Here is a 14,914-nt window from a genome sequence, read left to right on the forward strand (position 1 = left end):
CATTTTCTTTAACCATTCATCTGTAGATGGATATCTAGTTTGATTCCATATCTTGGCTTTTGTGACTGGCACTGCAATAAACAGGGGTGCAGAAGTACAGTTTTCATTACCCTTGTGTATATGCCAAGAAATGAGATTGCTGGATCATATGGTGTTTCTAGTTTTATTTTTTTGAGGAACCTCTGTACTGTTTTTCATAATTGCTTTACTAATTTACACTCCCACCAACAGTGTATAAGAGCTCCCTTTTCTCTGTATCCTTATTAGCATTTATTTTGTTTGTTTGGTTTTCGATACTAGCCATTTTAACTGGGTCAACAGGATATCTCACTTTACAATTTGCATTTCTCTGATGATTAGTGATATTGAATGTTTTTTCATATATCTGTTGATAATTCATAACTCTTCTTTTGAGAAATATCTTCTTAGATCTCTTGCCCATTTTAAGTGGTTTGTTTGTTTTTGAGTTCCTTACACATTTTGGGTATTAGTTGCTTATTAGATATATGGTTTGCAAACATATATATATATATATAAATATATATTTCAATATGTGAGTTGCCTCTTCACTGTGTTAGTTGTTTCCTTGGTTGTGCAGAAGCTTTTTAGTTTGATGCAATCCCATTGTCTATTTTTCCTTCTGTTGCTTGTGCTTTTGGAGTTCTGTCTAAGAAAGCATTGCTTTTTACTTTATTTTTACTAGTAAGTAAATATTGTGGAGATTTTCCCTCTGTTTTCTTCTCTTAGCTTTAGTTTCAGGTTTTACATTTAAGTATTTTATCCATTTTGAGTTTGATCTTGTGTATAATGTAAGATAATCGTCAATTTTATTCTTCTGTATGTCGATATACAGTTTTTCCAACATCATTTATTAAGAGATTGTCTTGGCCGGATGTGATGGCTTATGCCTATATCCCAGATCTGTCCCAAGGTGGACAGATCACTTGAGCCTAGGAGTTCAAGACCAGCTTGGGCAATAGGGTGAAACCCCATCTCTACAAAAAATACAAAAATTAGCTGGGTGTAGTTGGCATGTGCCTGTGGTTCCAGCTACTCAGGAGGCTGAGGTGGGAGATCACCTGAGTCCAGAAGGTGGAGGCTGCAATGAGCCATGATCACACCACTACACTCAAGCCTGGTGAAGAGTGAGACCCTGTCAAGAGAGAAAGTGGAAGGGGGAGGGAGAGAGAGAGAGAGAGAGAGAGAGACTGTCTTTTCCCCATTGTGTGTTCTTAGCTTTGTTGAAAATCAATTGACCATAAATATTTGGTTTTATTTCTTGGCTTTCTATCCTATTCCATATATACTTGATTTATGCCAGCACCATGCTGTTTTATTTGCCATAGATTTGTCATATATTTTGAAATCAGAGAGTGTGTTGTCTCCAGCTTTGTTCTTTTTGCTCAAGATTGTTTTGGTCATTTGGGCTTTTTTTTCTGCTTTCATACAAATTAAAGGATTGTTCTATTTCTTTGAAAAAATAACATTGGAATTTTTATAGAAATTGCATTGAATCTGTAGTATAGACATTTTAACAATATTAATTTTTCCAATATTTGAACATAGATTATCTTTCTATTTATTTGTGTCTTCTTCAATTTTTTCATCATTGTTTTATAGTTTTCAGTGGACAGATCTTTCACCTTCTTGGTTAAATTTACTCCTAAGTTTTTTTTTGGTTTTGATGTTATTGTAAATAAGACTATTTTCTTAATTTTGTTTTCAGATAGTTCATTGTTAGTGTATAGAAATGCTACAGATATTTGTATGTTGACTTTGTAACATGCAACTTTACTGAATTTGTTTATTAGCTTTAACAGGTTTGGATAAAGTTTTTAGGGTTTTTATATATAAGATCATATCATCAGCAAACAGAGTCAATGTCACTTCTTTCTTTCCCATACGAATGGCTTCTATTTCTTTTTCTTGTTTAATTGCTCCTGCTGGGGCTTCCAGTACTATGTTCAACAGAATTAGTTAGACTGAGCAGCTTTCTCTTATTCCAGACCTTAGAGGAAATGCTTCCAACTTTCACTACTGGGTATAATGTAAACTATGGGCTTGTCATACATAGCCTTACTGTGTTGAGGTACATTTCTTCTATAGTCCTTGTTTTGAGATTTTTTTCATCATAAACAGTTGTTGAGCTTTGTCAAATAATTTTTCTACATCTATTGAGATAATTATGTGATTTTTATTCCTTATAAGATAGTATATCACATTATTGATTTATATATTGACGCACTGTTGTATTTCTGGGATAAAGCCTACTTGATCATGGTGAATGATATTTTTAATGTGCTGTTAAATTTGATTTGCTAGTATTTTGTTGAAAATTTTTGCATGTATGTTCATCAGTGATATTGATATGTAGTTTCTTTTCTTGTAGTGATCTTGTATAGAATGGTACCAGGATAACGCTGGCCTGGTAAAATGAGTTTGTAACTATTTCCTCCTCTTCATTTTTTTTGGAAGAGTTTAAGAAGTATTGGTATTAGTTCTTTAAATGTTTGGTAAAATTCAGCATTTAATTTGTCAGGACTTGTGCTTTTCTTTGATAGGAAACTTTTATTTAAAAATTAATGATTCAATCTCTTTATTCATTACTGATATGTTCAGAATTTCTGTTTCTTTCTGGTTCAGTCTTTGTAGGTTTCATATTTCTTGGAATTTGTACATTTTTTGGTGTGTGGTGTTTCCACATACCAAAAGTTATAGAGGAAGTTTATTTGGAAAATTGTTGTATTCCCTTTCATCTTTAAATCTTCACCCTATAATTAATCAACTAATTAATTTATTAAAATGAATCTGTCCTGAGGATCTATTATGTGTCAGAGATTGTGCAATGATCTTGGAAATAGAAATGAAACATCATTGCAAGCCTCAATGAGTAACTCGGTTAATGGCACTTAACAAAAATAAAGACAGTATGAAAATATACTTGGAATAATAATGCCATGTAGCAGGCACAATGGATACACAAAAAGGAGGTTGTTAATTCTAACCCAGTATATCAGGTTTAGACAAAAGCATTGTTGAGGACATAGAATCACCTGCTGAACTTTTTTTTTACTAGTAAGTAATGAGGATTTCATATGAGTTATGCACTATGTTAGTGTGAAATTGATGGGGAAATAGGAAAATGAGAGACTTTTATGCCTTGGCAAGCACTTAATTAATTCCTGCTGATGGCAGTGGTGGGCTATCTGGAGCGGCTGTTGCCATTATGCCCGCCGCTGTAGGGAAGAGGCAGACAGCCCCCTCAAAGCCTGCCACCCAGGGGGCTGCTGCAATGGGGCTGGGCCAGGCTGCCCGCTGGTGGGGGAGCAGCAGGGTCACACAGAGAGGGGCCCCGAGGTGGAGCTGGGCCTGGAGCAGTGCTGCACTTGCACATGGAGTGCCAGGGCTGGCTGGGGTGCAGACCTGGGGCCTCTCCCTGCTATCAGCACCCATTCATATCTCAAAGCAGTGTAGGGCTGAGCCCTGGCACTATCACAGCCCGGAAAGGGGTGCACACACTTAGGGCAGCACTGACGAACCACCTCAGTCCCTTCTGGACTTTGGGCACCCACAAGTGTGTCAGGGGGCAGAGCTGAGGGCAGATTGGAGCTGGCCCGCAGCTACTTCTTGGCACAAGCAGTCTGGGGGCCATGGGCTACAGCAGGAGACAGACAAGCTCCTGAGCAGAAGGAGTCCCTGTGAGGCCTCACCATCAGCCAGGGAGGGCCTGAAGCCCGAGGGCTGGGCTGGCAGTCCCATGGACCAGAGTAGGAGCTTGTGATGCCTTTTCCAGGCCCACCCATGGCTGCCCATGGACCAATCAGTGTGCACAGTTCCTCCCCTCTTAGGCCGATAAGAGCTCTGGGTTCAGCCAGAGCTGAACAGATGATAGGAGGACCAGCTGCAGAGAGGACCTATGCTCTCTGTTGATAGCTGAGCACTTGTCCGGAGACCAGCTGCAGAGAGGAACTACACTTGTTCAGACAACTTGCCTAGCAGAGAGGAGCTACCCTCTCTGCTAGGAGCTGAACACTCATCAGGACACCCTGACTGTGGAAAGGATCTACCCCCGTAGATTCCCTGCGAGCTGTTCTATGGCTCAATAAAGCTCCTCTTCATCTTGCTCACCCTCCACTTGCCTGCATACCTCATTCTTCCTGGTCACAGGACAAGAACTTGGGACCTGCTGAATAGTGAGGCTAAAAGAGCTGTAACACAAACAGGGCTGAGACGTGCCCCTTGCTCACCATGTTGCTGGAGAAGAGAGGGAAGGAAGAGCTGTTGCCTATCAGGGAACCCAGACCTGGAAGCTCCCTGAGCTAGGGCTATGACTCCTTCTTTGGAGCCCTGCGGTTCCTGGCATCTCTAAGATTCTGGGTGCCACTGTGTTCCCTGGTGCCAGCTGTGGAAGCTGCTGGCAGTGTGCCTGCTTCAGTCACAGCCTTGCAGAGAGCTGGTGCCCATGCCAGAGCATGGAGCTGCCCACCCCACTGCAGCAGCTGGCATGTCTGACTGCAGTGGCAAGACCCCATGCTCATTTACACACCCATCACCTCCCCACACAGTCTCTCTTGGCAGGCATGGGATCCAGGCTAGTGGTGTGAGCTGAGCACAGCCTGCCACGCCAAGTGGGCAGAAAGAGCCCAGTAGGCCCAAGCAAAACTCAGGAAAAGGCACCACTGGCCACAGAGGCTTCTGGCCAGAAAAGCAACACCCCAGAGATCCCTTAACACTGCTATATGATGGACATATTTTTCTAGGCATTATAATTAAGTAGTAATCAAATAATTTGTGTTTTAGTTTGGGCTAATGTCTTTGAGATATTTTTGCTCAACCACGTTGCATATTTGTGATATACAGATATGTATCTATATACTTGACAAAATCTGTGGTATCAGATTTTCTCTGAGAGTAACTGTTCAGGAGAGGAATTTCCTAGCAGTATTGTATGCATATATTTATTTTAATTAAATAATTCCCAATTTCTTTCCAAACTGGTTTGCCTCCTATCAACTGTATGAGAAGTCATGTATTTCCACTTTCTTGCCATCAATTTGCATCGTCTAACTCGCTACTTTTTGTCAAATTTACGGTTCACATTTAGATTCAGCTGTAATTATAATACAAGAAATCAGCTTTGTCTGTTGCATTAGTTTTCTAGGGCTGCCATCACAAATTACCACAAACATTGTGGCTTAAAACAACAAAAATGTATTCTCTCACAGATCTACAGAATAGAAGTCTGAAATTCAGGTGTCAGCAGGCCCATCCTCCCTCTGAAGGCTTTAGGGATGAAACCTTCCCTGCCTCCTCCAGCCTCTGAAAGCCCAGGTGTTCCTTGGTTTGTGGCAGCACAACTCCAATCTCTGTCTACATGCATCTTCACATGGCCATTTCCTCTGTGTGTGTGTCCTTTTCTGTCTCTTTTAGACACTCTTATTGCATTTTGTGTCCACACTAATTAGTATGATCTCATTTTGGTCCTTACCTTAATTATTTCTGCAAAACTCTATTTATTTTATTTTCTTTTTTTCTTGTTTTTTTTTTTTGAGATGGAGTCTCCCTCTGTCGCCCAGGCTGGAGTGCAGCAGTGCGATCTCGGCTCACTGCGAGCTCCACCTCCCAGGTTCATGCCATTCTCCTGCCTCAGCCTCCCAAGTAGCTGGGACTGCAGGCGCCCGCCACCATGCCCAGCTAATTTTTTTGTATTTTTAGTAGAGAAGGGGTTTCACTGTATTAGCTAGGATGGTCTCAATCTCCTGACCTTGTGATCTGCCCGCCTTGGCCTCCAAAAGTGCTGGGATTACAGGCATGAGCCATTGTGCCTGACCTGCAAAACTCTATTTCTAAATTAAGTCATATTCTGAGATTTTTGTTAGATGTGAATTTTGGAGCCACTATTACCCACTATATTTCTATTTAGACTTTCTATGGATGTGATTGTATATTATGTACTGTTTGGTGTTTGTGTTTTGTGTTTCTTTTCAATCAATGCTATTTGTTAATTTTATCACATGGATGCATGTAATCATTTTCAAAACCCCACTAGGTGTGAGAAGGTGAATTTTACAGTTGTAGGAATGTACATTCTTTTTCTTTGTCTTGAGTTTATAAGAGCAGTAAATTAGTCTTTGCGTATTCGCCCAGGGACTCTTCTCCACAAACTCTGTTATATCTTATGCTGGTTCTAGATTTGGGGAAGAAGGTTATTTACAAATGTGGTGTCCAGAACCTACTGTTCGAGGTAGCATAGTGTTATGAAAAGGTGCATAGACTACAAAAACAGACTGGATTTCAATTTCACTTCTTTTGCTTGCTAATTATGGAAACTTGGGTAAGTTAGGAACCACTCACTCCCCTATACCCTAGTTCTCTTATACATAACATGGGATTAAGACTGAGATGCTCAAAGACTGTAATTACAGTCTATTTGCTTAGTTTTTCATCAGACTCTTCATTTTTTATAAAAAGAACAACACGTTGGGTGCAGACTGAAGAAATGCTTTTGACTACTCTTTGGTAGCCTGAAACATAGTTTCTATTTTTCTCTAGACATTTCAATCTATCTGACCAATTATGCTCAATGTAAAATATCTTGGAAGAATAACTCTGAGCAAATTGTTACACTTTGCAAATTAGATTGTAACAGGTATTATACATATTTTTAGTTCTTCCTGAAATCTGGAAGAATGACTTATACTTTTAGCGAAGTTAAAGACTTAGAATTTTGAATCTATGGTAGGCAATACATTTTAAACTATAAACAATTGTTTTGATATCCAGGTCATTTCTTGTTACTATCTGCCTTGCCACTTTCAGAAGAATTTAATTTCTAATGGTGACTTAATGGGTTGTGATGTCCACTGGAATTCTGAACTTTGCTGATGAGTTCCAGTGGAAAGAAATCTCTCAAAGTAATGTTCAAATTTGCCTGTGAAAAAGGCTATTTTGGGTAATGGTGAGAGAATTATCAGCTTGACTGCCTCTTTGGAAGCTATAAAATTTAAGTCTGCCTTTAGCTTGCTCTTAGAAGATTGGAAAGACTCCAGCCCATTTTAGTAAATTTTCCATCTTCCTAACTCTTGGTTTCTTGTTTAAAGCAAAGCAAAGAAACACAGTATTCACTAGGTGGTGGCTAAGTTCCTTGTAAACTTTACTTGTTTCGGTTTTGGCTGGAAGTTGTAACTTTCAACTGCAGTTTCACTTTCTTAGATTTCTTATACCAATTAAAGATTTACATCTACCCATTAGAAATGTTGACAATACCTCCACCAAAATTAGTAAATTTGTCCATAGCAAATAAGCCAAGCTCAAATTAAAGTTTTCATCATTCCAAATATATTTTATTTTGTTAAAAAATGTCAAATATTTACCATATTTAAAAAACATTAAAATCAGGAATTATCCATGCTAGAGGACTATCTCAGAACTTTTATGTCATCTCTCCATATCATTTACTTTTCAGGAAAATATATCAGAGAAAATACTAAGTCCTAGACATGTCATAAGCTAAAATATGAAATAAGACATTAAAAGGTAATAGGAAAACATAACATATGAGACATTATATACTAGGCCCAAGAAAATCAACTAAAATTTGAATTAGAGAGTTTAGTATAGCAGCTAGTTACAAATAAAGAAATATATATATGTATATATACACATATACATATATATGATTATCAACATTTGAGAAATAACAAAAAATACAATTGAAAAATTACTTCATCAAAATTAACCAGTTTTGTAAGTTTCAGTATATAATGAAAAAAGTTATAAAACATTACTGAAGTCACAAAAGAAGACCCAAATAAGTTCAAAATTAAACCATGTTCTAGGATAGGAAAGTCAAATATGGTATACCAATATATATTTATCCCTGAAACAATGTTTTGGTTAATGCAATTATAATGATATACTGCTCATATTATTTGGTAAAATCACTCTAGTTAACGTAAATGAAAAACTGAATGAGACAAACCAAGATAGTTTGAGGGGGAGTAGTAATGGGAGTACTTATATGGGTAGATATTAAAATGTAATCTAGGCCAGGCACAGTGGCTCACAGTACCTGTAATCCCAGCATTTTGGGAGCCTGAGGTGGGTGGACCACTTGAGGTCAGGAGTTTGAGACCAGCCTGGCCAACATGACAAAACTTTGTCTCTACCAAAAATACAAAAATTAGCCGGGAATGGTGGCGCACACCTGTAATCCCAGCTACTTGGGAGGCTGAGGCAGGAGAATTGTTTGAACTGGGGAGGTGGAGGTTGCAGTGAGCCAAGATTGAGCCACTGCACTACAGCCTGGGTGACAGGGCAAGACTCCATCTCAAAAAAACAAATAAAATAAAATAATAAAATAAAATGTAATATAGATTTACATTAATTAAATCAGCTTGCTACTGAACTAATCTCAGAAGGCATTTTGCCAAGTGAGAAAAGCCACCCTCAACAGGCTATTTGCTATATGACAATCTTGAAAAAGCAAACTCTAAGAGCACAATCAGATGGCTACTGTCAAGGACAGGAAGTGGGAAGGAGGAGGTGACTACTGTGGGAGACAGGGGCATTTTTGGGGTTAATGAAACTGTTCTGTCTCCAAGATCTGATAATTATATAACTATGGTATCAGCCAATTACCCTGATTTGTTCATTATACATTGTTTGCTTGCATGCATCAAAACACCTCCAGTATCCCATAAATATGTGCAACTATTATGTATTCATAAGAATTAAAAATAAATTTTAAAAAATTAAAATAATAAAAAATAAATTGTTATAAAAGCTCACAAAACCATACACTAAAGAGTCATTTTTTTCTATACGTAAACTGTACTTGAAAAATGAAAAAAAAAAAGCTTAATATTTGTACCAGGGATTGTAGGGTTCTCTGAAATGTCAATCTTCCCTTCTCCCTTGTGAGTTCTGAACCAATTCATAGGTAGAATTGTGAATAGGAAGAGACAAATATCAGTATTATTACTGGTAAAGTTGCACTGGACTTATAACCCCAAGAGTCTTCCTACTACCTCCCCTTAATTTTAACCCTGGGATCCCCTTAAAGAGAGAGTTTGCAGAACAAACACTTAGCTGGGCAGAGACAAGGGTAATTCTAACGTGCACACATTCTGGCTAGGCTCAGTGGCTCACGCCTGTAATCCCAGCACTTTGGGAGGCCAATGTGAGTGGATTACCTGATGTCAGGAGTTCGAAACTACCCTGGCCAACATGCCGAAACCCTGTCTCTACTGAAAATACAAAAATGAGCCGGGCGTAGTGGCAGGCGCCTGTAATCCCAGCTACTCAGGGGGCTGAGGCAGGAGAATCACTTGAACTCGGGAGGCGGAGGTTGCAGTGAGCAGAGATTGCGCAACTGCACTCCAGCCTGGGCAACAGAGTGATACTTCGTCTCAAATAAATAAATAAATAAAATAAAGTACACATTCCTCCAAGAGCAGAGGACCCTGACAGGAAGACAGTTTGAAGTGTTAACCAAATTTGCCCGTGGAAAAAGGTGCTACCCCTTAACTGGGGTTTAGAACTGTGTGCCTCGGCTCCTCTGAAACAGCAACACTGTAAAACACCGAGAACCTCATGCTCAGTCTCTTTTCCAAATTTCAGTCATCTATAAATCACACCACGTGCTTAGAAGTAGAGAAAGTGAATGGCAGGCAGAAGGAGGGCGGTGCTTCTACTGGCTGTCAGAGTGAGGGTTTCTGTATTATATGTTTGATAGTAGCTAGCATGTTGGGAGAGGGAAAAAATAACTCCTAATAAAGACAGTTCACAGATTTCATATAACAAAGGGGACAGAGTAGATTATTTTTTAAATAATACTGTTTTGAAAATTAGCTAAATTATTTGGGAAAAATATTGAGTAGTTAGTAGCTTTCTCTGGCATAAGAAATATATAATAGTAGTTGGTAGCTTTTTTCTTGACATAAGAAATACATAAATAACTTACAAATAATTTATATCACAAATTCGTGACAATTTGTTCAACAAATTTTCAGTCACATCAACCAATCAATAATAGCCTTTTAAAAACAAAACTCTAGATTATATTAAACCTATAGGTATTTTCATAGTATGTGTTCAGAAAAGAGCTATTTCTAGTTAGATGTAATATAACCAGCTTAAAATATAACCAGCTTAAGTCTCCCCCCAGCTCCTCCCGCCTCACCCCACCTCCCTCCACCCTGAGCCCCCAACACACCCACCCATGCCCACCTCCCCGCTCAGAGGCTGAAAACAAGTGCAGTAAGGAGTGGTAAAAGGAAAGCAATTTTATTCAAATGCAAGCAGGTGGGGAATGGCCAGGTTCATGCCTTTAACAGATCATTCCCCGTTTGGGGGCTAAGTAAAGGAGTTTAAGATGGAAAAGATATGGGAAATATGTGGGAATAGTGCAGGAAGGTGCAGGTCTGCGTGTCTTGTTCTGAAGATTATCTTGAGTAATGGCCTGTCCTGAGGTCTGATTTGCCTTTTCCTGACTTTGGCCTGGTAGTGGTGGGTTAACTGTAAGTAATTCCTCTCTGAAGGGAGGAGTCTGCAGCCAGGTTTCCCTGCCTTGTTTGTTTCAAAATCGGCCCCTAGGATTTCTAAGCAAGCACTTAATTAGATAAGAAACACTGTGTATGAATGTACCTGGTGGGAAAGGGAGATAAAGTCTTACAACACAAGGCTACATTCTGAGATTCAGAAAGAAAGAAAAAAAAGTTTGAAAATGCATTTTGAGGCTGGGATCCTTGGTTACAATAATTCAACTTGTATATAAAATGTTTTCTCCATAAAATTGGTTGCTCAGTGTAAAGCAACTAAGGCTGATGTGACTATGCCCTTTATGTAACAAATGATCTAATAACATGTTAGAGTCCTAGTATTCAATGTTTTATCTTCTGTCTCTGGAATGGCTTTTCTGGATACTAGGTATAATATATCCAATAAAAGGCATAAACTTCTTTTTGGATTTATGCTGAAGTTGAAAGACAGTAGACATCTTCTCCCATACTCAGTTGCCTTAAATTTGCTTTAGCCTTCAATTCAGTTACAGGCCTAGTTGCCTAGATTGCAAAGAGAAATATGAACCGAGCTAAGAAGGAGACAAACTTTGAGCAGAAGCAGTACAATGTACAAGTTGGGACAGGAATGGTCTATGCTTACTTTTTTTCCTTCCTGTCTCTCTTTTAAATTTCAGAATGACATAGTTTTGAATTTCAAAGAGTGTCCTATATTTTCTATTATATGATCAGACTACATTTGACCTACCTCTCTATCTCATCTCTTGACATCATAGCCCATGACCCAGCTCAATGAAATTATGTATAGGTTCTCCACTGTGTCATACTTCTATGCATTCTCAACATACTATTTCTCTCTCGTGGAATGTCTTTCTTCTCCATCTAGCTGATGCTAACTATAAGTGGAACCCTTCCTGCCCTGCCCTGATTGAGATGCCATTCCTCTGCACTCTCAAAGCACCCTGACCATCATGTAACAGTGCTGTTCCTGCCAAGGAACAATTGCCAATTTAGTTTGCTCGATCTATCCACAGGCTATAAGTTCCTTGAAGCCCTGGCTGTATCTTCTGGCATTCTGTAGGCTCACAAAATTTGTGAAGAATGGTTGAACACACTGTGTTTATGGCAAGCAACTTAGTATAATTTAATACACACTAATCAGGGATTACCCAGAACATGCAGTTTCTAGCCTGTAAGGCACTTGGATAAATAACTGTGATGAGATGTCTGTGTGCTTTCTCTAAACATGGATTACCAATAACAACAACAAAAATCGTAAGAATAATAATGTGTTTTCTGAGGTTTAAGAGCATGCTAAAATAATAATGAAAGATGCATATAAACAAGGTTGTATAGATGAAAAAACTAAATCACAGGGAACTTATTTATTTTGTTCAAATTTGCACCAGAGAAACTGATAAAGGTGGGATTTAAATGTATACAAGCCAAACTGTAGATATTATGTGTTTGACCATAAAAGATCACAAAAAGGTGTTTGCTTTTTGACAATTACATCTACTGTTTCCTCATACGGAACTTGAACTGTTAGCTGGTACGCAAGTTATAGTGGTTTTTGCCATTACTTTAATTTTGCCATTTACTTTAATGGCAAAAACCGCAATTACTTTTGCACGAACCTGATACATTAAAAACGAGTTTCTTAAATGTTCAAACAAACAAGAGAGTGTCTCTTCAAAAGTGTCATCTAAAAAGTATGTTTTAAATTTATATGCAGAGTCTTTTTTTAATGGCTGCTTTTACCTCTTGATTTCTTAATGTATAAATAATAGGATTTAAGAGAGGTGTGAAAATTGTGTAAAACACAGAAAGAATTTTATCTACCGAGTATCTGCTGAAGGGCCATATGTAGATAAAGACACACGGAGCGAAGAACAGAGTCACAACTGTGATGTGAGCTGAGAGAGTGGAGAATGCCTTCGAGGATTGACTGGCAGCACGGTACCTAACTGAGAATATTATGACTCCATAGGAGATAAGCAAGAGGAGGAAGCAGACCAGTGACAGGAGCCCACTGTCAGCAATGACCAGGAACTGTAGGATGTAGGTGTCCTTGCAGGCAAGTTTAATCACAAGGGGAAGGTCACAGAAAAAGCTGTCTATAACATTGGGACCACAGAAGGGCAAATTCAACATGAAAGCCATTTGACTAGATGAGTGCACAAATCCAACTGCATAGGAGGATAACAATAGCCCAGTGAGCACCCGTGGGCTCATGATGGTCATGTAATGGAGGGGTTTGCATATGGCAACATACCTGTCTATTGCCATGGCTACAAGCAACATCATCTCACTCCCACCCAGGAGGTGCATGAAGAACATCTGGGAATAACATCCCCACCATGAGATGGTCTTACGTTTTCGGAGGAAATCTACAATCATCTTAGGGGTAGCAAAAGAAGCCAGGATCATATCAATGCAGGAGAGGTTGGTAAGCAGAAAATACATTGGTGTGTGAAGGCGTGAATCAAAGGTCACAGTCACCAAGATGAGCAGGTTTCCTAACACAATCCCCACGAAGACCACAGAGAATCCCAAGAAGAATAAAATCTGAAGATTTTGAGATTTGGAAAGTCCCAACAAAATAAATTCAGATACCACTGAATGGTTTGCTCTTTCCATATGGTCAACTTTATCCCATAATGATCAAAATAAGTGAGAATAAGGGGTAGGGAAATGATGCATATTGGAAAGAAATGTTCATGTTGATGTCCACATTTGGTACTCAGTCAAGGCACTTGAACTTACAAGGACCCTTACTTTTGTGGAATTTTGTCAGTCAGTGATTTTACTAATTGCCCAGAGAAGTATACCAAATAGTCAGTAGAATTCAGAATATAAGTTTCTGGAAGACAAAAATAAAAACATTAATAGTACATGAAACCACAAATATATAGGTCGTGAATTAGAATCAGAAGACCTCTACAGGACACCTGGGCAAGCTGCTCACTGGGTGACATAGGACAAATAACTCCTTTTGAGGGTTTTCTTCTCAGTGCAAAAAAAAATTGGACTATATGGTATCGAATGCCTCTTTCTGCTATAAAAATCTCTATGAATAAGATAATGATTCCGGTGAGTTTTATAGTCACAGAACAATATTGAGTTTTACTGATGTGGAAATGATATCGAAAATACATCCAGGATTCTCAAGAACCATGTTTTGAAATGGACTCTGGTAAAGAAATATGAATTAGGTCCTGAGAAACTTACCTTATTTCCTCCATGCTCCATTCTTGCATAAATCCCTCACGGGTCAGTATTAGTAGTAGCCACTACACACTTTTGAAGTGTCAAGTATATGTATAGTATATGTATTGTATATAACATGTATATTACATACATTTCATATATTTATATATCGTTATTTATATAATTCATTCATTCAACATTTCATGTTATTCACATCAAATACCTCCTCTACATGGTTAGACAATGTGTACAAACAGCCCACAGTCAAATGTAACTAAATTAATTTCATTTTCAGCTTGTATTCATTTATTCATTCACCTGGTTATTGCTATTTAGTGGTTAGCTGGTTGGCCTGTGCGTGGTTGTCATAGGTTTCAAAATGACTTAGCTTGATGTAACATTTATGTTGGTAAAAGAAATACAGTTCTTTCAGTATAATCATCTAAATTTATGACAAAATTTGTCATCAGCCCACGCTTATTACAAACTGGTTCTATTGGTTCAGCTTTTTAAAAAATTAACCTCCATTCCTAATAATTTTAAATTAATCTAGGTTTTTACAAAACACCTTCAGTAAATAAAGTATGTGTAGTCATCTTTTTGTGCTTTTATTACTTACAAGACAGGGGAAAAAATCTTTCGTGATGGCGTCTTATATGACTCCCAGGAATGGCCTTTTATCTCCTTTTCCTGTATCCCCATCAGTTATCTGCAATTTACTCTTCCAATCATCAGAAACAGAAAAAAAGAGAGACCACAGTGCTATATGTTTCTTTGAGATAATCCCATAGGAACATTTATCCAACTAGGGATATATTTTTTTCCCTATGTAAACATATCTGTTGGCCAATTTCCCGCTCTGAGAAACTTAGATTGGTGCAAAATATTAAATTGCATCAAATATGTAATTAGAGCCATTCATTTATATGTCTATAAAGGTTATAGCTCCCTTCAGTTTTATGTCTAATGTTTAAGAATTCCTACTAATGCTTCTTTTTGAAACCTAATTTTTTTTTTTTTTTTTTTTTTGAGACGGAGTCTCGCTCTGTCGCCCAGGCTGGAGTGCAGTGGCGCAATCTCAGCTCACTGCAAGCTCCACCTCCCGGGTTCACGCCATTCTCCTGCCTCAGCCTCTCCGTGTAGCTGGGACTACAGGCGCCCGCCACCACGCCCGGCTAATTTTT

General features: G+C 38.5%; 1 protein-coding gene across 1 annotated transcript; it reads right to left on the reverse strand.

Annotated features, from left to right (window-relative positions):
- Positions 1 to 12,245: 12,245 nt before the first annotated feature.
- Positions 12,246 to 13,160, reverse strand: LOC116456341 (olfactory receptor 4K13). Its single transcript, XM_032135099.1, has one exon. The coding sequence runs from the start codon at positions 13,158 to 13,160 to the stop codon at positions 12,246 to 12,248; it is 915 nt and encodes a 304-aa protein (XP_031990990.1).
- Positions 13,161 to 14,914: the final 1,754 nt, after the last annotated feature.

The sequence above is a fragment of the Hylobates moloch genome, unplaced genomic scaffold, assembly GCF_009828535.3.
Source record: "Hylobates moloch isolate HMO894 unplaced genomic scaffold, HMol_V3 SCAFFOLD_16, whole genome shotgun sequence".
NCBI lineage: Eukaryota > Metazoa > Chordata > Mammalia > Primates > Hylobatidae > Hylobates > Hylobates moloch.

What these genes read in the sequence shown, in the direction of transcription:
- LOC116456341 (XM_032135099.1), bottom strand. Translation starts at nt 13,160, where the DNA reads ATGGAAAGAGCAAACCATTCAGTGGTATCTGAATTTATTTTGTTGGGA.